General features: G+C 44.5%; 2 protein-coding genes across 6 annotated transcripts in view; one reads left to right on the forward strand and one right to left on the reverse strand.

Moving 5' to 3' along the window:
- Positions 1 to 11,401, forward strand: part of ccdc61 (coiled-coil domain containing 61) — a 103,192-nt gene extending 91,791 nt beyond the window's left edge. For 2 of the 3 annotated variants that reach the window (XM_072274527.1, XM_072274525.1), the window contains 3 exons: positions 787 to 841; positions 3,390 to 3,459; positions 9,007 to 11,401. In XM_072274527.1, the coding sequence (XP_072130628.1) occupies positions 787 to 841; positions 3,390 to 3,459; positions 9,007 to 9,101 (220 nt within the window). In that variant the 3' untranslated portion in view covers positions 9,102 to 11,401. The remainder of the gene's footprint in view (positions 1 to 786; positions 842 to 3,389; positions 3,460 to 9,006) is intronic. The other variant, XM_072274526.1, reaches the window with a different exon arrangement.
- A 253-nt stretch (positions 11,402 to 11,654) lies between these two features.
- Positions 11,655 to 22,038, reverse strand: opa3 (outer mitochondrial membrane lipid metabolism regulator OPA3). Of its 3 annotated transcripts, XM_072274532.1 has the most exons (3): positions 21,865 to 22,038; positions 16,021 to 16,416; positions 11,655 to 15,781 (listed from the first exon to the last, which is right to left on the reverse strand). In XM_072274532.1, exons 1-2 carry the CDS (start codon positions 22,004 to 22,006, stop codon positions 16,070 to 16,072), a joined length of 489 nt encoding a protein of 162 aa, XP_072130633.1. In that variant the 5' UTR covers positions 22,007 to 22,038; the 3' UTR covers positions 11,655 to 15,781; positions 16,021 to 16,069. The 3 variants fall into 3 exon arrangements, with proteins under 3 accessions (XP_072130633.1, XP_072130629.1, XP_072130632.1); XM_072274528.1 differs by lacking the exon at positions 16,021 to 16,416; XM_072274531.1 differs by having other exon boundaries at positions 11,655 to 16,416.
- Between the last annotated feature and the right edge of the window lie 244 nt (positions 22,039 to 22,282).

Here is a 22,282-nt window from a genome sequence, read left to right on the forward strand (position 1 = left end):
CAGTTAGTCCTGATGAAGGGTCTCGGCCCGAAACATCGACTGTACCTCTTCCTAGAGATGCTGCCTGGCCTGCTGCGTTCACCAGCAACTTTGATGTGTGTTGCTTAACACTTCAATTCAAAGTTTTAGCATCAGAATTGAAAAAACGAGGACTGAAGTTAGTTTCAAAATGAAAAGATAGTGGTAGATATTTTACAGAGTGTGGTGTTTGAGAGACTCATAGATAGGCACAAGGATGAAAGAAAGAATGGAGGGCTATGAGGGAGGGAATCTGGATTCCTAACCTGGGATCCATGGATCCCTTGCTTAATGGTATTGATCCATTGCATGATAAAGGTTGGGAACCCGTGCACTGATCTTGGAGTGGGTTTTAAAGGTTGGCTTAACATTATGGACCAAGGGGCCTGTACTGTTCTGTGTTTTAGTTTATAGTTCTTTTTTTAAAGAGTATGATGGGCCAAGTAACCTGCTCAGCTGTAGGTGCCTCGTATTAAGCTTTGTCCGATTCACATGGTGGCTTAGGCCCAAGGTGCCTGCTGTGTCACTTCCTTACTGATTCAGAAACTTGCTTAGAAATGACGATGAAGGGTCTTGGCCCAAAACATCGACTCTTTATTCCACGCCATAGATGCTGCCTGACCTGCTGAGTTCATCTAGCATGTTTGTGCGTTACTGTGGATTTCCAGCATCTGCAGAATCTCCTTAGTTTCTGAGTAATGATGCTGACTGCTGGTAATTCTGATGTAGCCTGTATTACAGCTTCTTCCTTTCCCTCTCTTCCAACAGATTGCAAAGAGTCAGAAAACCACTGGCATCAGCTTCCTGGACCAGTCCCAACTTGGTAAGTCCCCGGAAAAAATAAGCCTCGCCACTAATGTTCTTTGTGCCAAGTTCTACTGTACTCATATCAGTGATACCTGCATCCCGTAAATATTACAAGCTCCTAATTGTCTCTGTGACAGTGGTAGTGATGGTAAGTTGCTTCTCTTAACTGCTGATGCCTTTGTAAAGATGCTCCCACATTGTTGGGATGAAGAGTTCTGGGAATGGGACCCTGCAATGATGCGGGAATGGCAACACATTTCCAAGCCAAGATGGTTTGTGGAATACGAGGGAAACCTGTAAATATTCAGAAGTCCTTTCTTAGAGGCTGTGAGCTTGGGAAGGGTTATTGGCTGGTCTGCAGTAGGGTACTTGAATTTGAAGACACAGCGGCCTAGGTAGAATGAGAGTGGAAGGAGTCAGTGTTCAGACACTTCAAATAGGCAAGTTACCATTTGGCACCAAGCAGGACTTCCTGGTGCTCAAACATTACAATTCCAATTCCCATTCCTGTTGTTCCGACACATTGGTCCACGACCTCCTCTTGTGCCAAGATGAAGCCACCCTCGGGGTGGAGGAGCAACACCTTAATTTCCTCTGGGTCTCCTCCATGAATATTAATTTCTCCTTCTGGTAAACTAATTCCCACCCCCCCCTTCCTCTATTCCCCACTTAGACCTTTTACATCTTCTCAACTGCCTATCATTTCCCTTGGATCCTGTCCTCCTGCTATTGTCCACTCTGTTCTCCATCTTCTCCAGCCTTTGACCTTTCCTACCCAACTGGCTGCACTTATCACCTTCTAGCCAGCCTCCTTCCCCTCCCCCAACTTTTTATTCTGATGTCTTCCCCCTTCCTTTCCAGTCCTGAAGAAGGGTCTCAGCCTTCCATAGATGCTGCCTGACCTGCTGAGTACCTCCAGCATTTTGTGTGTGTTGTTTTAGACAAGCCAAATGATTTGTCCTGGATGGTGCTGAGCAGCTAGAGTGCTTCCAGAGCCTCCGTCTGTGCAGTAAACGGGAATTCCATCACACTGCTGACCTCGATTGGTTTAAGGCTTGTCCTCTGATTACAGTGTTGATCATTCTCTCTATATTCCTTCTCAAAATGGGATTAGTTTGGGTTGGCTTTGTGGTCAGTGCAAATATGGTTGGGCAGGCCGAAAGGTCTGTCGTCTATTGCTCTATGTAGTGTGAGCATTGAGGAATTTCTGTGTGATGGAAAGCTCCTCCAAACAATGTTTAATAAGTATTTTAAGTTTTTACGGCTGTTTAAAGTAAATTTATTATCAAAGTACATATGTGTCACCATATCCAACCATGAGATTAATTTCCTTGCAGGCCACTCAATAAGTCCTTAGTAGAATAATAACCATACTAGAATCAATGAAAGACCATATCAACTTGGGAGATCAACCGGTGTGCAAAAGAAAATGAACTGTGCAAATACAGAATGAGAGAAATAATAGTAAATAAATAGCAATAAATATTAAGAACACGAAATGAAGAGACCTTGAAAGTGAGTTCATGGGTTGTGGGAACATTTCAACGATGGGGCAAGTGAAATGGAGTTAAGTCCCCTCTGGTTCGAGAGCTTGATGGTTCAGGGGTGATCACTGTTCCTGAGCCTGTTGCTGTGAGTACTGCGCTCCTATACCTTCTTCCCAATGGCAGCAGCGAGAAGAGAGCATGCCCTGGGGTAGTGGGGGTTCCTTATGATGCATGCTGCTGTGTGCGGCTGCATTTCATGTAGATGTGTTCGGTGGTAGGGAGGGCTTTACCCGTGATGGATACAACAACTTTTCCCTCAGGCCCTCAGTTTTGTTCTCCATCGACTGCACATTTGCTGACAAAATGCTGGGTAGAGGCAGCCTCATTCCTACCCCTCTGCCTTGCTTCCGGCCACGGCGATTAATCTTCAGCCACTTAAAGGTACCTGCTTGCTTGAAAGTTAAGACTGCTGAGTCCTCAGAAATCTGAGGGACACTTAAAGGTACATTGCTTAAATTACATGCTGCAGATTGCAGTTAGAGTAATTCAAAAGTAGTATACTTAAAAGTATTGTATGTAGCCTGCAGAACGTTGCCATGGTTCACCAACGGCATTTAACCATCATTTTGTGCATTTAAAAAACAGAAGAGAGACTTGCATTTTTTAAGACCTTTCATGACGTCCTGATTTCCCAAAATGACTGATGCTTGTATGACATGTGACAACCCATTTATGCTTCCAGCAGCAGCAGTGTGATGATTTGTTTTGTGATGTTGATCGAGGCTTAGACTTGGTGTTGGTTTATGGGGAGCATGATTACTAGTTTCATCTTTTCTTAAACTACAAGTTAGAAGGTGTTTGGCAATGTATGGTACAGCGGATTTGACTGCAGCGTTTCATAGGTGATTTGGACAGTTTTATAAAAGGAGACATTTGTCATACTCTTGAGGAAAGGGTAGGATGTGGAGTTAGCTGAAGAGCTTGACTAAAGAGCTAGCAAAAGTAGGACGGGCTGAATGGATTCATTTGCTGCAGCTTTCCAAGAAATAAGAACAGCTTTATATTCTGTTTCTTCAGACTCGGAGGAAGCCCAAGCAGAAGCGTTTGGCCAGCACCCCCACAAAGTCAAACAAGATGTCTGACAAAGGTAAGAACATGGTACAAACTGGAGACCATTCACACCTCACACACCCTCAAAATATTGGTCTGCCGGGTAGTGCAGGTACGTAGCTTGTTCCCGCTCAATTTATTTGAGAGGTGCCAGCTTTGGTTTGTGTCCCATTCCTAGACGAAGGGTAGCTTATAAAGAAGTTGCTATTAACTGCTGTATAATCAGCAATCCAGCTGAAGAGGCTCGGCACAAAATGTTGGCTGTTTATTCCCCTCCATAGATGTTGAGTTCCTCCAGCATTATTCCCTGTCCGCTGTGCCCTGTGGGTTATTCCAATAGGAATTGTTGGAATACAGACCATACAACATTTTCTGAAATGCTCAGATATTGCTGGGGAAGATTATTCCTGTTGGGTGGAAAGTAGTTCAGGCAATGGTACAATGGGATCTGGAATTGGAAGATGATGACAAAGGAAAGTTTTCAGAGTCAGGTTTATTTTCACTGGTATGTGATGGAATTTGTTTTGAGGCAGCAACATACATAATATATACCATAAATTACAATAAGATACATATTATATATAGAGTGCCTATAAGTAGTATTCACCCCCTCCCCTGGAAGTTTTCATATTTTATTGTTTTACCACATTGAATCACAGTGGATTTAATTTGGCTTTTTTGAAACTAATCAACAGAAAAAAACACTTGTGTTAAAGTAAAAACAGATCTCGACAAAGGGATCTAAATTAATTACAAATATAAAACACAAAAAATTGATTGCATAAATATTCACCTCCCTTTAATATGACGCTGGTGCAGCCAATTCATTTTAGAAGTCATATAATTAGTTAAATGGAGATCTGTTTTTGGAGACCTGTGTGCAGTCAAGGTATTTCAATTGATTACAGTAAAAATACACCTGTATCTGGTGAGTCAATATCCTGTCAAAAATTATACCATGAAGACAAAAGAACACACCAAGTAACTTCGCCAAAAGGTTATTGAAAAGCATAAGTCAGGAAGGACATGGATACAAGAAAATTTCCAAGTCACTGAATATCCCTTGGAGTATATTTGAGTCAATCATCAAGCAATGTAATGAATTTGGCTCAGCTGTAAATCTGCTAAGAGTAGCCATCCTCAAAAGCTGAGTGACTGTCCAAAGAGGGAACTAATGAGGGAGGCCACCAAGAGACCTATGACAACTCTGGGGGAGTTACAAGCTTCAGGGCTGAGATGAGAGAGACTGTGCATACAACTGTTGTCCGGGTCCTTCACCAGTCTCAGCTTTATGGGAGAGTGGCAATGATAAAGCCACTGTTGAAAAAACTCCTCATATGAAGTCTTGGCTAAAGTTTGCCAGAAGGCCTATGGGAGACTCTGAAGTCAGCTGGAAGAAGGTTCTAAAGTCTGATGAAACTAAAAGTGAGCTTTTTAGCCATCAGACTAAACGGTAACATCGCACATCATCAAAAACAGACCATCCCTACCGTGAAGCATGGTGGTGCTGCAGCAGGACTTGGAAAGCTTGGGAAGGTAGAGGGTGAAATAAATGCAGCGAAATACTGGGAAATCCTGGAGGAAAATGTGATGCAGTCTGCAAGAGAACTGCGACTTGTTTTCCGGTAGGACAATGACCCCAAGAATAAAGCCAAAGCTTCACAGGAATGGCTTAAAAACAACAAAGTTAATGTCCTGGAGTGTCAAAGTCCAGACCTCATTTCAATTGAGAATATGTGGCTGGACTTGGAAAAAGGCTGTTCACTCATGATCCCATGTAATCTGACAGAGCTTGAGCAGTTTTCTAAAGAAGGGGAAAAATTGTAATGTCCAGATGTGTAAAGCTGATAGAGACCTTTCCACACAGACTCAAGGCTGTAATTGCTGCCAAGGGTGCACCTACTAAATATTGACTTGAAGGGGTGAGTACTTATGCAGTCAATCATTTTGTGTTTTATATTTGTAATTAATTTAGATCACTTTGTACAGATCTGTTTTCATTTTGACATGAAAGAGTCTTTTTCTGTTGATCAGTGTCAAAATAAAACAAATTAAATCCACTGTGATTTTATGTTGTAAAACAATAAAACATGAAAACTTCCATGGAGGGGTGAATACTTTTTATAGGCACTGTACTTTATATACTGTGTGTGTGTGTGTACTTTATTATAGATTGTATGTGTGTGTGTGTACTTTATTATAGACAGTATGTGTGTGTACTTTTTTCCTTTTTGCATTCCTTATTTAACTTTATTTTATTTTAGAAATAAAAAAGTAGTGAGGTCGTGTCATTGGGTTCATTGTCCATTTAGAAATCTGAAGAAGCTGTTCCTCAAAACTTGAGTGTGGATCTTCAGGCTCCTCACCTCCTTCCTGACGGTAGTGCTGAGAGGTAATAGAGGGCCATAGAGGGAGTACAAAGAAGGTTCGCCAGATTGATTCCTGGGATGGCAGGACTTTCATATGAAGAAAGACTGGATGAACTGGGCTTGTACTCGTTGGAATTTAGAAGATTGAGGGGGGATCTGATTGAAACGTATAAAATCCTAAAGGGATTGGACAGGCTAGATGCAGGAAGATTGTTCCCGATGTTGGGGAAGTCCAGAACGAGGGGCCACAGTTTGAGGATAGAGGGGAAGCCTTTTAGGACCGAGATTAGGAAAAACTTCTTCACACAGAGAGTGGTGAATCTGTGGAATTCTCTGCCACAGGAAACAGTTGAGGCCAGTTCATTGGCTATATTTAAGAGGGAGTTAGATATGACCCTTGTGGCTACGGGGGTCAGGGGGTATGGAGGGAAGGCTGGGGCGGGGTTCTGAGTTGGATGATCAGCCATGATCATAATAAATGGCGGTGCAGGCTCGAAGGGCTGAATGGCCTACTCCTGCACCTATTTTCTATGTTTCTATGTAATCTGAAACTGCTGCCCAAGGTAGTGGAAGCAGATTCAATGATAATTATAGAGAGAGAAGTACTGTAAGCAAAAACAAGAGTGAGACTAATTGGGTTTACTTATCATGTGAGTCATCATAACCATGATAAATATATCCAATTCGGAACAAGTGAGTATCTGTAACACGAAACAGTGCACTCAGATGCCTTCCCTATCATTGTGGAGGGCTTCAACCCGGCTAGCGTGAATTCTGAACAACCACTACCAACACATCATTTGTGGAACCAGAGGAGCCAACACACTCAACGACTGTAATACCACCATCAAGAATGCTTACTGTGCCATCCTACGCCTACACTTGAAAAGTCTGATCACCTGCCTGTACTTCTACTCCTGGCGTACAGGCAGAGACCAAAGGCTGCAGCACCAGTGGTGAAGACCAAGAAAATACAGTCAAGGGAGGCAGAGGAGCACTTACAGCACTGCTTTGAGTCGGTGAACTGGACAATATTCGTGGACTCATCCTTGAATCTGAATCAATACGCCACAGTTGTCAGTGACTACATTAACACCTGTGTGGGTAACTGTGTGCCTTCGAGAGCATACTGGACATACCCAAACCAAAAGCCATGGATGAACCAGGAGATTCATATAGTCTACTGAGGGAAAATAAAACTACACCTGTGTAAATGCCTGCAGCATCTGGTGACCCTGTGATCTCTGCCTCAGAGGTCGACGTCAAAACATCAAGGTGTCAGGCCCTGATGGGCAGGGCACTGAAAACCTGTGCCAACCAGCTGGCCGGAGAGTTCAGGGACCTGATTGCTGCAGGGCACTGAAAACCTGTGCCAACCAGCTGGCCGGAGAGTTCAGGGACCTGACTGCTACAGTCAGAGGTTCACACCTGCTTCAAAAAGGCGACAATCATCAGTGCCCAAAGAGAGCAGGGGAAGCTGCCTGAATGACTATTGCCCAGTTGCACTCACATCTACTGTGATGAACTGAGAGAGGCCAGAATCAACTCCTGGCAAAGCAAGGACCTGGACTCACTGCAATTTCAAAGGTTTTAAAGGTACATTTAATGTCAGAAAAATGTATACAATATACATCCTAAATTCTTTTTCTTTGCAACCATCCACAAAAACAGGAGTGCATGAAGAACGAATGACAGTTAAATGTAGAACCCCAAAGCCCCCCCAGCTCCTCCCTCCCAAGCATAAGCAGCAGCAAAGTAACGATGCCCCACCCCCCAGCACCGGCAGAAAAAGCAATGGCACCCGCCCCCAACGAGCACTTAAGCGTGCAGCAAGCATCAATAAAGACACAGACTTGCAGTACCCCGAAGACTACTCATTCACCTGGTAATTTGACATCCCACAGGCTCTCTCCCTTATAAGGGAAAAAGGAGATGAGAGTGGAGACATAACAAACAACTCGCTGATATACAATGTTATTGCCAGAGCAGATGCAATCAATCTCCCTGACTCCAGTCAGCCTTGGGTTGTCTGGACAACTGCAAAACCTACATCAAGCTGTTGTTTATTGATTACAGCTCGGTGTTCAACACAATCATACCTTCAGTTCTAACCAACAAGCTCCAAAACCTGGGCCTCTGTACCTCCCTCTGCAACTATGTACTTGACTTCCTCACTACGAGACCACAGTGCAGATTGGAAATACCATCTCCTCACTGACAATCACATCGGCGCACCTCAGGTATACGTGCTTAGTCCACTGCTCTGCTCTGCTCTCTCAACGCCCACGTGTGGCTAGGCACAGCTCAAAACACCATCTACAAATTTGCTGATGACAACTATTGCTGGCAGAATTTCAGATGGCAATGAGGTGGTGTACAGGAGCGAGATAGATCAGCTGGTTGAGTGGTGTTGCAACAATGTCAGTAAGACCAAGGAATTAATTGTGGACTTTTGGTAGGGGAAGTTGAGGGAACACATACCAGAGGGATCAGCAGTGGAAAGGGTGAGCAGTTTCAATGCCCTGTAGACCTATCCTGGGTCAAACATAATCGATGCAATTACAAAGAAGGCACTGCAGCAGCTATATTTCATCAGGAGTATGACGGGACTTGGTATGTCACCAAAGACTTGCAAGTTTCTACACGTGTATCGTGGAGAGCGTTCAAACTGGTTCCATCACCGTCTGGTATGGACGAGCCAGTGCACAGGATCAGAAAGTTACAAACTCAGTCAGCTTCATCATGGACACTAGACTCTTCAGCATCGAGGACATCTTCTAAAGGCGGTATCCACCATTAAGGACGCCCATCAGCCAGGGCATGCCCTCTCCTCATTGCTACCATCGAGGAGGAGGTACAGGAGCCTGAAGACACACACTCAACGATTCAGGAACAGCTTCTTCCCCTCTGCCATCAGATTTCTGAGTGGACAATAAAACCAGGGACACTACCTCACCTTTTTCAGCCTTAGTTTTGCTATACACACACACGTAGTTTTTAAAAATATTATGTATTGCAATGTACTGCCGCTGCAAAGCAACAAATTTCACAACATATGCCAGTGATTTAAACCTGATACTGAGTTTTGGTTCTAATCATCTAAATCAGGGTTCCCAACCTGGAGTTTACAGACCCCTCAGTTAACAGTAGGGGTCCCTGGTATAAAAAAGGTTAGGGGGAAAAAAATCCCGGTTCTCACAGACATTTCTTCACAGAAAACTACCTGGACTCCTGCGACCTTTCTGAAATCGATGCCAGGCTGAACGCTTTGCAGGAGTACATGAAGAAACTGGGAGCACGGACTGAGTGAGGTGGGTCCCGGACCCTTTGGACAGATCCTGTATGAGAAATGCACCAAGGGCAGGGGTGCTGCGTGGGACTGGGGGTGGGAAATGGGACAACGACCTTCACACAGCAGCTGCCTGATCCAGGACATATCGTGAAGTGACAAGAACTTCATTTTCCAGAACTGTATATCTGTTGGTTTATTGTAAATAGAAATGTATAAAAATGGGGAAAAGAGTACACATTGGAAATCATTTGAGTGCTGTGTGTTGCCTCTGAGTATTTTTATTTCTCTATTGAACAAATTATTACCCAACAATTATTGGCTACAATTCCACCTGGATAGCACAGTCACTAACTAGAGTAAGAATAAATAGTGTCAAACACCTTAATGACTCGTAGCTTGGGAAGTTGAATCCACAGGGCGATTGTGTTTGTTTCAAACTTATCTAGTGTTTCCCCAGATTTGCATCATGAGTGCTCACTCCCTTTCTGCTGTGTCTACGTGTTATTCCAATAGGAATTGTCGGAATACAGACCATATTAAATAAGCAAAGATGTTTGAACATTACTGGGAAGAAGGCAGTACTCCTGATGGGGGAAGAGTGAACCCTAAGGTAGATGTACAGTCTCCACTCAATGTTTCTGATTAAAGTACCAGTATCTACCATTCCATACTAGTCCAGCTAAGTTTGCTCCTGATTAACTCCAAGAACCTTTTGACAAACTTAGATTTAAGAAGACTTTCAGGCTTGTGTGGTGTCCAGCTTGATTTCAAATGAGCTCAGTTGGCTTTAACAGGTCTATTTTGAGGTAATATTACTCTTGTCTAGATTGGTGAGCATGTGATATTGTAAAATACTTGGGATACCTACATTGGAACACAGTACACAGGGCAAAGAATAAATAATTCTAATGTGCCTTTCAGGGTTTCCTAATCTTTTTATGCCATGGACCAATACCATTAAACATGAACCCCAAGTTGGGAATCTGTTTACATCATCTACCTGTTCCCATGCAATCTATCAGGAAGTTCAATTCATCATTCTCCCATTCTGAAGATCCCCTCATTCTCCAAGATGAAATCTGCACTCATTCCACCCTGTTTTCCCACTCCAGCAACTTTGGCTTACTTATTACCCATTTCAGTTTAACTTTCCTGTCGTCAACTGCAACCTTGTTTTACTGGTCAGGAACACATCTCCTGGTGCTGGCTTCAAATCTGGATGAATTATGCCAAAGGCATAATTTCACTCTCTGGTTTAAATATTCCTTTAATGAATTTTGTGATGAACGTGATGATGGCTGATCAGTGCCAACTCATGGGATGATCTGTAAAGTTTAATTTTGGCCTGCCTGAGTTTAACCTAAAGTGGCCAGGCCAGATGTGAGTGAACCCCAGGGGTCCCGTAAAGTCGTAAGGTTTCCACTCAACGTTTCTGGTGAATGTACCAGTATCTAACATTCCACACAAGCCTAGCTTTTTGCTCCTGATTAACTCAAAGAACCTTTTGCCAAACTTAGATCTTAAGAAACCATCCAAGCTTGTGTGGTGTCTAGCTTCAAATAAGTTCATCTTGCACAAACTGGTTGGTCTTGAGCTAATGTCCAGATTGGTGAACATCTAATGCTGTAAACTACCTGTGGTTCTCCTGTCTGTATAGTACCATATAGTATTTCAGAAGAGTTGATCACCAAAAACTCCTATTTTGGAAAGGGTACATCTATCTCATTGGATTTGTGGACCCAGTAATCTGAATCTTGAGGCTCTCCAACCTTCATGTTATGACTCTCAACACTCAGAATTAATAGCATCAATTTTTCTGATGTCTCAAGAGAGCAAGATTGTTGTGACTAGCCACTTAAAGCAGAGGTAATTGTTTGCAGTTAGACTTGCCTACTGAATATTTATATCAGTAGTATTCATTTTCCTTGTCAAACTCTTTATTGCACCTTTAAGCAGAACAAGAAGACCATGAGTGGAGTGAGTCTACTACAGAGATATGTGAAGTATATGCAGTGTGATACAATTGTGCAGTCTACCTGAGGTAGGAGTTCTTCCAGTATTGGACTCAGCCCAGTGTTCAAGGGAGTATTCTTATATCTATATTGATTCCACCATCGGGAGTGCATGTGGACGATTAAGAAATATCAATCTGTCCCTACTACTGGGGTTTATGCCGTGGACCCCTACCATTAACCAAGGGATCTGTGGGGCCCCAGGTAGGGAACACCGGCCCTGCTATAATAGCCCAGACTATTGTATGTTGTATTTGGGTGGGGAAGGGAGAATGTACACATCCATACTCAATGGAATTTATTTGTACTGATTTTTCTACAATTTTTGTAAATAAATCTTTTATTCTAATGAAATATGTGTTGGTCATTTGGCAAAAACCACATCCCAGATACAACAAGTCTATCTCTACGCTCACATCTCCCACTGCCTTGTGTCACCCCACAGGGGTGTGAACAGAGTATATATGGGATAGATGGACCAAGTTAATCACTTCAGTTCAAGTTTAATTGTCATTCAGCCATACATGAATACAGCCAAACTCAACAGCATTACTCCAGGGCGAAGGTAGAAGCCTTGTGACTGAACACGCCACCATCTTACCAGAAAGCAAACTTCACTGCATGCAGAAGAGGTTTTATTTTAATCAGAACAGACACAACAACTCATGACACGTCTGATCTACAGGGTTTTTGTTTTTGTTGGGAAATCTCTGCAACAGTGGAAATCTTTGCAGCAATATTTTTACCTTGCATATATTCTACATCTGCAAAGCTTGATTTTCTATATTATGGTTCATGATCATTTAAGAAGAGCTATAAGATTAACCTGAGGAATCAATTCACAAGCAAATAAAACAATAACAGAAACTTAGTAAGGAATTCTGAAGATTATATTGCAGAGTCACACTACAAAGTTGAAATCAGTGTCACAGACAGAAGCAAGATGGATAAAAATACTCAGTGGTCACTTTTTTGGTACACCTGCTTGTTGATGCAAATATCTAATCAGCCAATCATGTAGTAGCAACTGAACACATAAAAGCATGCAGACATAGATGAGAGGTTCAGTTTATATTCAGACAAAACATCAGAATGGAGAAGAAATGACTTTGACCATGGAATGATTTTTGGTGCCAGATGGGGTGGTTTGAGTATTTCAGAATCTGCTGATCTCCTGGGATTTTCATGCACAACAGTCTCTGGAGCAGGGGTTCCCAAACTTTTCATTAATGCCGTGGACCCTGGTTTGAGAATCCCCTGCTCCAGAGTTTACAGAGAATGGTGCAAGAAACAAATAAAACAGTGAGCAGCAGTTATGGTAATGAAAGAGAGAAAAGGAGAACAGCCAGACTGTTTTCAAGCTGACAGGACAGCGACAAACCACACGTTACAACAGTGGCGTGCAGAAGAACACCCTGGAAGCATAGCCTAGTGGTTAGCACAATGCTTTACAGTACCAGTGACCCAGGTTCAATTCCCGGGGGTTAACCTCACAATAGACTGGCATCCTATCGGGGGGGGGGGGGGGGGAGTCTCGTACTCTCAGTTGCTTCACGCCACGGATAGGCGTGATGTACCTAATAAAGTAGCCACTGAGTGTAGAAGGATAAGCTTGCAAGAGCGAAAGAGAAGAGTTTTCCCCTGACAAACAAGAAAAAATCTGCAGGTGCTCGAAATCTGAGCAACACACACAAAATGCTGGAGGAACTCAGCATGCCAGGCATCGTCTCGGGAAAAGAGTACAGTCGATGGTTCGGGCCAAAACTCTTCAGCAGGACTGGAGAAAATAAAGTGAGGAGTTTGTGGGGAGAGGGGAGAGAGAAACACCAGATGATCGGTGAAACAGGAGGAGGAGGGATGAAATAAAGACCTGGGAAGTTGATTGTTGAAAGACGGAAGGCCGTGGAAGAAAGAAAAAGGGGGGGATAAGCACCAGAGGGAGGTGATGGGCGGGCAAGGGGATAATGTGTGAGAGAGGGAAATGGTGAAGGGGGGGCATTACCAGAAGTTTGAGAAATCAGTGTTTATGCCATCAGGTCGGAGTCTACCCAAACGGAATACAAGGTGTTTTCCTCCAACCTCATCACACGCAAACAGAATATCAGGGAGTATGCAGTTTAAATGGGCTGAAGAGCCTATTTGTGTTGTACTTCTCTATGACTATATAAATATAAAATCATTTCAGATCCAAGTTCAAATTCCTTATCTTCTTATTTGAAGTTTATGAATGCAAAAGCAAAACTCCACCTGCTTCAGTTTAGAACAGGAGTTCCCAAAGTTTTTATTCCATGGACCCCTATCATTAACTGACCCCAGGTCAGGAACCCTGTTTTAGAAGGTTATTAACTCAGGTTCTTATCCTTAGATTTTTTTTTGGTCATTTAATTGGAGACAAAGTCATTATGGGTGTGTTTATTTGTACTTGCCAAGCATAAAACACGAATTAAATTAGCATCTTGGCATATTCTTTGAATTGCTTATGAGAGTTTAACTGATCTTTCCCAGGTGTGGAGCTGAGTAGATATTAGTGCTTCGGACCTCTTGCCAAGCAGTTTTCAAACATTATCTGATGAAGGGTCTTGACCCGAAACATCAACTTGTCATTCCTTTCCATGAACGCTGCCTGACCTACTGAGTTATCCCAGCATTTTGTTCGTGTTACTCTGGATTTCCAGAATCTTGTGTTCACTCCTTCACAGTTATACAAGTATGTAATTAATTGCAAGCAACAGACTTGCAGCAAGTCAGTCTGCAGAATCCTATGCTGGTACGCTTCATTGAATGACTCGATTGAAGGCTTTCCATCCCATTTGCTTCCCTTGCCAACATGAAACGGTATCAAGGCCAACAAGCAATTTACTGAATTTCAGTCAAAAGCAAATAGGAATCTTGCAAATGTCTCCAGAAACACCCACTATGACTGGATGTTGCAAGAATCAACACCTGAAAATTACCCTTCCCGTTTATCCCCCTTCCCTTCAGATTACAAACACGAGAGATTCTGCAGATGCTGGAAATCCAGAGTAACACAACCAAAATGCTGGAGGAACTCAGCAGGTCAGGCAGCATCTATGGAGAGGAATACGCTTTTTAAGTTTATGTATAAATGCTGTTGTAGGAAAGCAGCATCCATTATCAGAGATCCCCACCACCCAAGTCATGCTCTATACTTAATGTGGAAACTTTTAGAGAGGGAGCAGAGATTTACCAGGACGCTGCCTGGATTGGAGAGCACGTCTTATGAGGATAGGTTGATTGAGCTAGGGGGTTTTCCTCTTTGAAGCAAAGGAAGATGAAGCGACTGATAGTGGTGTACAAGAGTCATAGATAGAGCAGACAACCAAGGCAGGGAAATAGCTAATGAGGGCACATACTTTTAAGGTTGTTGGAGGAAATTATAAAGGCGTATCAGAGATTATTTTATTTTACTGAGCTACAGCACAGAATAGGTTCTTCTGGCCCTTCGAGCCACTGTCCAGCAATCCCCCAATTTAATCCTAAATTAATCACAGGACAATTTACACACAGAGTAGTGGGTGGGTGGTTCGTGCTGCCAGTATGGTGGTAGAGGCAGATACATTAGGGACATTTAAGAGTCTCTTACATCGGCAGAGCCTCCAAAAGGACCAGAACCTTGTGATGGTTTGAGCCTTAATAAATCGGAGAGCTGTGCTGCTGGAGTCAGGGCTTTATACTTTGGCTGTCAGTAGGGTCACCCATGCCAGACAGGTCAGGGGTAGAAGCCAGACTGAGGGGTCCACTGGCCCTCCAGGTTTGGGGGTTCAGCTCAGGGCTAACAACCCTGACTGGTCAAACAAAACTGTTACAGAAACAGCAATGAAGAATCCTTCTACATCTTATTGTGACGGTATACTTGAGGGCTTGCATGGCTGACAGTGGTAAAAACTGGGAGGAATCTACTGGCATGTTGAAGGAAGCACTGTGGCCAAGGACAGACAGAGATGGATGACCTTCATTGCTGCCCTAGACACCAGCGGCGTAACAGGCAGCGAGTAGATAGCCACATGAATGATAGAAAGGTGGAGCGTTCTGTGGGTTAGATTGATTTTAGAGTAGGTTAAAAGTCTGACTAACACCATGGACTGAAGGGCTGGTACTGTACCTTATTCCATGTTCCTGTAATTGAGGACAGGTATAAACCTCGACCTCAGCAGTAATGACAGATCCTGGAAAAAAACAATAAATAAAAATACAACCAACAGAAAGAGGGTAGTGTCCAAAAGGTTTAATTCTGGTGTTTATGATGCCAGCATTTATTGTATATTAATTGTGATTTCCCTCGAAAAAGAGGGGCATTGCTGAGTCACCTTGATCAACCACAACAGTTCCTTCCTGCAGAGATGTTTTGCAGTGCAAAGAGATCAGAGGCCATGGAAACAGCAGACTGGCGCAAACGTTCTAGTCTGATGTTGGCACCAGAGATGTCCATTAGCACCAAAAAAACCAAGAAAATCCCATTCAGGAGAATGTTGAGTTTTTCTTTTGTGCCTGAGGGCTGGAGGAGGGGAAGAGACGAGCAGTGTGGCAGCATCCTCTGATGTTGGACAAAGATTCCCAAAGGCACGTGGTTCTCTTGGTGGTGAAACGAGTTCTGCTCATCCGGGTTCAGTGGAACACCAGCAGCTGGAGCAGCGTGGTGCCTCCGACATCTTAACAGTGGCTCAGCTGAAAAAAGTTTTAAAACAAGCGCAACAATTAGACTCCATATGATCGGCAAAATGTTACGGGACGCCAAAGCACATGTCAAGACATACCACTCTCCCCACCTGCGACCGCAGAGGCAAGATATGTTCAGGTACAGGGTGCAAGCACACACATGTTCAAGCGGGACTTTGTCAAGGTGTGACCACGCATTTATAAGGCAAATCACACCTTTGGGGCAGCAATCCTTCACCCTAACTTACACGTGTCACTTGGCTTTGTAACCCATGAGGCAGTCCACCTCTGGGCCCGTCAATGGGTTTTTTCCCTCGGGTCCAAAGATCCAGCAGGAAGTGACAAAACAAGCCGATTGTTTTCGCGAATGCGCGCATCCAGTTCCTCGACTGTCAATGCGAGGTGTGCCACCTGCTGCTCCAAGCCCCTCAGTGTGCATTGTAGCTCCTCCTCCTTCTTGGCGCTGTTCGACGACTGCCTCATGTACTCAGCCAAGATGCAGGCACCCCCGATTAGAAAGACGATGGCCTCTCCCAGCAGCTCCGAACCCAGCTCCGCCGCTGTGTCCTCATTCAAGCGCTGCACTTGGGCACCTTTAAACCCCATCATCCTCATCTTCATCTTCATCTCGAACCAGTGATAGGCTGAAATAGACCAACCAATGGGTGAGGCCACAGGCTGACATGGAAATCATCAGGCACAGCACTGGAGGCTATTTGGCCCATCATGGCTGTGCACGTTCTTCACAACTCATTGAAACTTATCTAAGTATATGAGGGTCCAGAGGTTCAGAAGAATGATCCTGGCAATGACGGGGTTAACCTATGAGGAGCATTTGATAGCTCTGAGCCTGTACTCACTGGAGTTTAGGATGGTGGGGGGAGAGAAGAGAAGAGAAGAGATCTCATTAAAACCTATCAAATATAAAAGGCCCAGATAGAGTGGACTGGAGAGGATGTTCAATATAGTGGGAGAGTCAGGGTTTGATCAGGGACCTCGAGGTAAAGCAGCCATTAGGAGGTAGTGACCATAATATGATAAGTTTTAATCTACAATTTGAGAGGGAGAAGGGAAACTCGGAAGTGTCAGTATTACAGTTGAACAAAGGGAACTATGGTGCTATGAGGGAGGAGCTGGCCAAAGTTCAATGGAACAATACCCTAGCAGGGATGACAGTGGAACAGCAATGGCAAGTGTCACTGGGAATAATGCGGAAGGTGCAGGATCAGTTCATTCCAAAGAGGAAGAAAGATCCTAAGGGGAGTAAGGGGAGGCCGTGGCTGACAAGGGAAGTAATGGACAGTATAAAAATAAAAGAGAAGTATAACATAGCAAAGATGAGTGGGAAGCCGGAGGACTGGGAAACTTTTAAAGAGCAACAGAAGGTAACTAAAAAGGCAATACGCGGAGAAAAAAAATCAAGTACGAAGGTAAACTAGCCAAGAATATAAAGGAGGATAGTAAAAGCTTCTTTAGGTATGTGAAAAGGAAAAAAATAGTTAAGACCAAAATTGGGCCCTTGAAGACAGAAGCGAGTGAATTTATTATGGGGAACAAGGAAATGGCAGACGAGTTGAACAGGTACTTTGGATCTGTCTTCACTAGGGAAGATACAAACAATCTCCCAGATGTAATAGTGGCCAAAGGACCTAGGGTAATGGATGAATTAAAGGAAATTTATATTAGGCAGGAAATGGTGTTGGATAGACTGTTGGGTCTGAAGGCTGATTAAGTCCCCGGGACCTGATGGTCTGCATCCCAGGGTACTTAAGGAGGTGGCTTTAGAAATCGTGGACGTATTGGTAATCATTTTCCAATGTTCTATAGATTCAGGATCAGTTCCTGTGGATTGGAGGGTGGCTAATGTTGTCCCTCTCTTCAAGAAGGGAGGAAGAGAGAAAACAGGGAATTATAGACCGGTTAGCCTGACGTCAGTGGTAGGAAAGATGCTGGAGTCAATTATAAAAGATCAAATTACGACACATCTGGATAGCAGTAACAGGATTGGTCCAAGTCAGCATGGATTCACGAAGAGGAAATCGTGCTTGACTAATCTTCTAGAATTTTTTGAGGATATAACTATGAAAATGGACAAGGGAGAGCCAGTGAATGTAGTGTACCTGGACTTTCAGAAAGCCTTTGATGAAGTCCCACATAGGAGATTAGTGGGCAAAATTAGGGCACATGGTATTGGGGGCAGAATACTGACATGGATTGAAAATTGGTAGGCAGACAGGAAACAAATTGTAGCGATTAACGGGTCCCTTTCGGAATGGCAGGCAGTGACCAGTGGGGTACCGCAGGGTTCAGTGCTGGGACCGTAGCTATTTACAGTATACATTAATGATTTAGATGAGGAAATTAAAAGTAACATTAGCAAATTTGCCAATGACACAAAGGTGGGTGGCAGTGTGAAATGTGAGGAGGATGTTATGAGAATGCAGGGTGACTTGGACAGGCTGAGTGAGTGGGCAGATGCAGTTTAATGTGGATAAATATGAGGTTATCCACTTTGGTGGTAAGAATGGGAAGGCAGATTATTATCTAAATGGAGTCAAGTTAGGAAAAGGGGAAGCACAACGAGATCTAGGTGTTCTTGTACATCAGTCACTGAAAGCAAGCATGCAAGTACAGCAGGCAGTGAAGAAAGCTAATGGCATGCTGGCCTTCATAACAAGGGGAATGGAGTATAAGAGCAAAGAGGTCCTTCTGCAGCTGTACAGGGCCCTGGTGAGACCACACCTGGAGTACTGTGTGCAGTTTTGGTCTCCAAATTTGAGGAAGGACATTCTTGCTATTGAGGGAGTGCAGCGTAGGTTCACAAGGTTAATTCCCGGGGTGGTGGGACTGTCATATGTCGAAAGATTGGAGCGACTGGGCTTGTATACTCTGGAATTTAGAAGGCTGAGAGGGGATCTTATTGAAACATATAAGATTATTAAGGGATTGGACACGCTGGAGGCAGGAAGCATGTTTCCCCTGATGGGTGAGTCCAGAACCAGAGGCCACAGTTTAAGAATAAGGGGTAGGCCATTTAGAACGGAGTTGAGGAAAAAATTTTTCACCCAGAGAGTGGTGGATGTATGGAATGCTCTGCCCCAGAAGGCTATGGAGGCCAAGTCTCTGGATGCTTTCAAGGAAGAGATGGATAGAGCTCTTAAGGATAGCGGAATCAAAGGTTATGGGGATAAGGCAGGCACTGGATACTGATAGTGGATGATCAGCCATGATCACAGTGAATGGCGGTACTGGCTTGAAGGGCCGAATGGCCTACTCCTGCACCTATTGTCTATTGAGTCTGGGACCAGAGGGCACAGCCTCAGGATAAAGGGACGTCCATTTAGAACAGCGGTGAAGAGGAATTTCTTTAGTCAGAGAGTGGTGGACTGAAGCTGTGGTCTACAACTAGTGGAGTTCTAGGTCAGCTGCAGTGATGCCTGGCACTGTGAACTTCAGTTCTGAATGCTGTTTGCTTGCTTCGTTGTTTGCACGCTTTGTATTTTTTCCTCACTCTGCACACTGGGTGTTTGACGGTCTGTTTTTAACAGGTTCTATTGGGTTCCTTTGTTTTGCGGCTGTAAGGAAATGAATCCCAAGGTTGTATAAAGTATATGTACGTTGAACTGTGGTGAATCTGTGGAATTTATTGCTGCAGAGAGCTGTGGAGGTCAAGTCATTGGTCTATTTAAAGAGAAGGTTGATAGGTTCCTGATTAGTTAGGGCGTCGATAGCATATACACATGCTGTCCTCCAGAATTCAAAGAGATTGAAGGATAAGGCAGCAGGGTGACAATGACAGGAGCACTTGGAACTAAAAACTAATCCCTACCGGGAGAAAACAGCACCTGTTCTCTCCGCATTGTTCTCCAGCAGTTTAAGGACTAAGTCCAGCCGGAACATAACTCACAAGTGCTCTTGAAAGTCAGGTATTAACCCTACCTACCAACAACCAAGCATTGCCATCCTGGTCCCCTTCATGATAGCTTATGAAAAAGCATGTGATTTCCCTCCCAGAGATGATAGATGTTTGTGCCCTCGACTCTTGAAGGCTTGGACCCCATCGTCGCAGGTGTTTCCAACCACAGCATCTGGAAGGCTGTTCCAAATTCTGATAGCACAGTGAAGGAAGCTTCTATCCAGTGTGTAGGTTCTCGCATCAGGCATAGAAACAGCATGAGCAGGCATAGATAAACTTGATCGTGTGGGGCGCCGTCTCTCATACGATGAAGGCAGCATGGTGCGAAGGTCCACAGGGCTGTGGCTGGTGTGCATTTTCCATAGCACAGTAGCTGCACATTTGCAGTTCAACCATACAAAGCTTTACTGAGTTCTCATTTTTAATTCAGCCTACATGAGCATTATATTTGCCTGTATATTTCTTCTACCTTTCCCTTTTCACAGAGGAAAACAGAGGGCTATGGGTAAAGCCCAGGTAGTTCTGAGGTAGGGACATGTTCGGCACAGCTTTGTGGGCCAAAGGGCCTGTATTGTGCTGTAGGTTTTTGTTTCTATGACCCATCGAGTCTGCTCCCCCATTTCATCATGGCTGAGCCATTTGCCCTCTCAGACCCAATCTCCTGCCTTCTCCATGTAATCCCTTCATATCCTGACTAATCAGGAATCTACCAACTTCTGCCATTAAATACACTCAATGACTTGGCCTTCTCAGCCCCTCTGGCAACGAATTCCACAGATTCAGCACCCTCTGACTAAAGAAATTCCTCCCCATCTCAGTTCTAAATGAATATGCCTCTATTCTGAGGCTGTGTTCTCTGGTCTTAAGACTCCCCAGCCAGAGGAATTATCCTTTCCACATCCCCTCTTTCAAGGCCTTTCAATATTCGATAGGGCTTTTCCACAGGGGGTAAGGTGAGACTGGAATTAGAGGTTACGGGCAAAAGGTGAAATGTTTAAGGGAAAGATGGGGGGGGAGGAGAACTTCTTCACTGAGGGCGGAGAGAGGGCGCACTGAGCTGCCAGCAGAAGTCGTGAACATGGGTTCAATTTCAATATTTAACAGAAATTTGGATAGGTACATGGATGGGAGGGGTATGGTCAGGGAACAGGTTGATGGGACTGGGCAGAATAATAGATTAGCATGGACTAGCTGAACCGAAAGGCTTATTTCTTGCAGGACTGTTCTGTGACTGCCCAAATTGGTGAAGGTAGCAGAGAGTTTCAGAACATTTAAATATCTACACACATTTCAACCACCAAGCTAAACAAGTTTGAGTGTAGGAAATGGGAAAAGGTTGGTGTGATTCTAATGTTAATTTGGGCTGTTGTTTTTCCAGCGCAAACCAGCTGGAACAGAATCTGAGTGACCAACACTCCCTGAAAACACTCAACATTGGTATTTGAGTCAGAACAGAAAGTAGGATTTTATGTCCGTTATTCACCAACCCCTTATTCATGTGACCCACCAACAATTATGATGCAGAGCACAGTTCAAATATCTACCGACGTCCGATCCCTTCTCCAACCTCCCTACACATCCTCACCCCATCCCTCCTCCTCCTCCTCCCGACCGGACCCTGCCCCTCCTCACTACCCCGCCTCCTCCCTCCATCCCCTCCCACTACACTCCCCCTCCTCCCCCCTCCCATTACCCCTCACTACCCCACCTCCTCCCTCCTACACTACCCTTCCTCACCACCCCACCTCCTCCCTCATCCCCCTCCCACTACACTCCCCCTCCTCACTACTCCACCTCCTCCCTCCCACTACATTCCTCCTCACTACCCCACCTCCTCCCTCCCACTACACTCCCCCTCCTCACTCTCTGCTGCCTCCCTCCCACTACACTCGGTCTCTTCCCTCCCACTACACTCCCCCTCCTCACCCTCCGCTGCCTCCCCTCACAACGCCCCAGCCAGCACTTCCTCCCCTCTCAATGTGACTTTCTGCCTCTCAAACAAACTCTACCGACTCCCGCCCCCTTACCACTGCCGTCTCCTCATTGGACATTGATTCTCCGCCCTTCCCCTCCCATTGCTTAAGATGTCCGTCAATCAAGGCTAGCGCAGCAGGTTAGGTTGCTACTGCTTGCCGCCGCCGATCTGGAACAAGGAGCCCGGGCCTCGCGTACTCACCCTGTGCCGGCGGCTGGCAGATGTAAGTCTTGAAGAACTGGCTCCGGCGGGCGTTGGCCTTGATGCTGTTGGCCAGCGGCCGGCTAATCTGCCGCACCCCCAACATCGCCAACTTCGCAATGGGAAAGGCGCCGACCACCATTCTGCCGACCTGACGTCACTTCCCCTACCGAGGCCCTGCCCACTCAGTGACGTCACCGGGGATGATTTGAGCTCCTGGATTTAAAGGCAAAGACCAGTTTGTTGTCAATGAATAAGTCATAGTCATACTTTATTGATCCTGGGGGAAATTGGTTTTCGTTACAGTTGCACCATAAATAATAAATAGTAATAAAACCATAAATAGTTAAATAATAATATGTAAATTATGCCAGGAAATAAGTCCAGAACCAGCCTATTGGCTCAGGGTGTCTGACCC

The sequence above is a fragment of the Mobula birostris genome, chromosome 12 (genome assembly GCF_030028105.1).
Source record: "Mobula birostris isolate sMobBir1 chromosome 12, sMobBir1.hap1, whole genome shotgun sequence".
NCBI lineage: Eukaryota > Metazoa > Chordata > Chondrichthyes > Myliobatiformes > Myliobatidae > Mobula > Mobula birostris.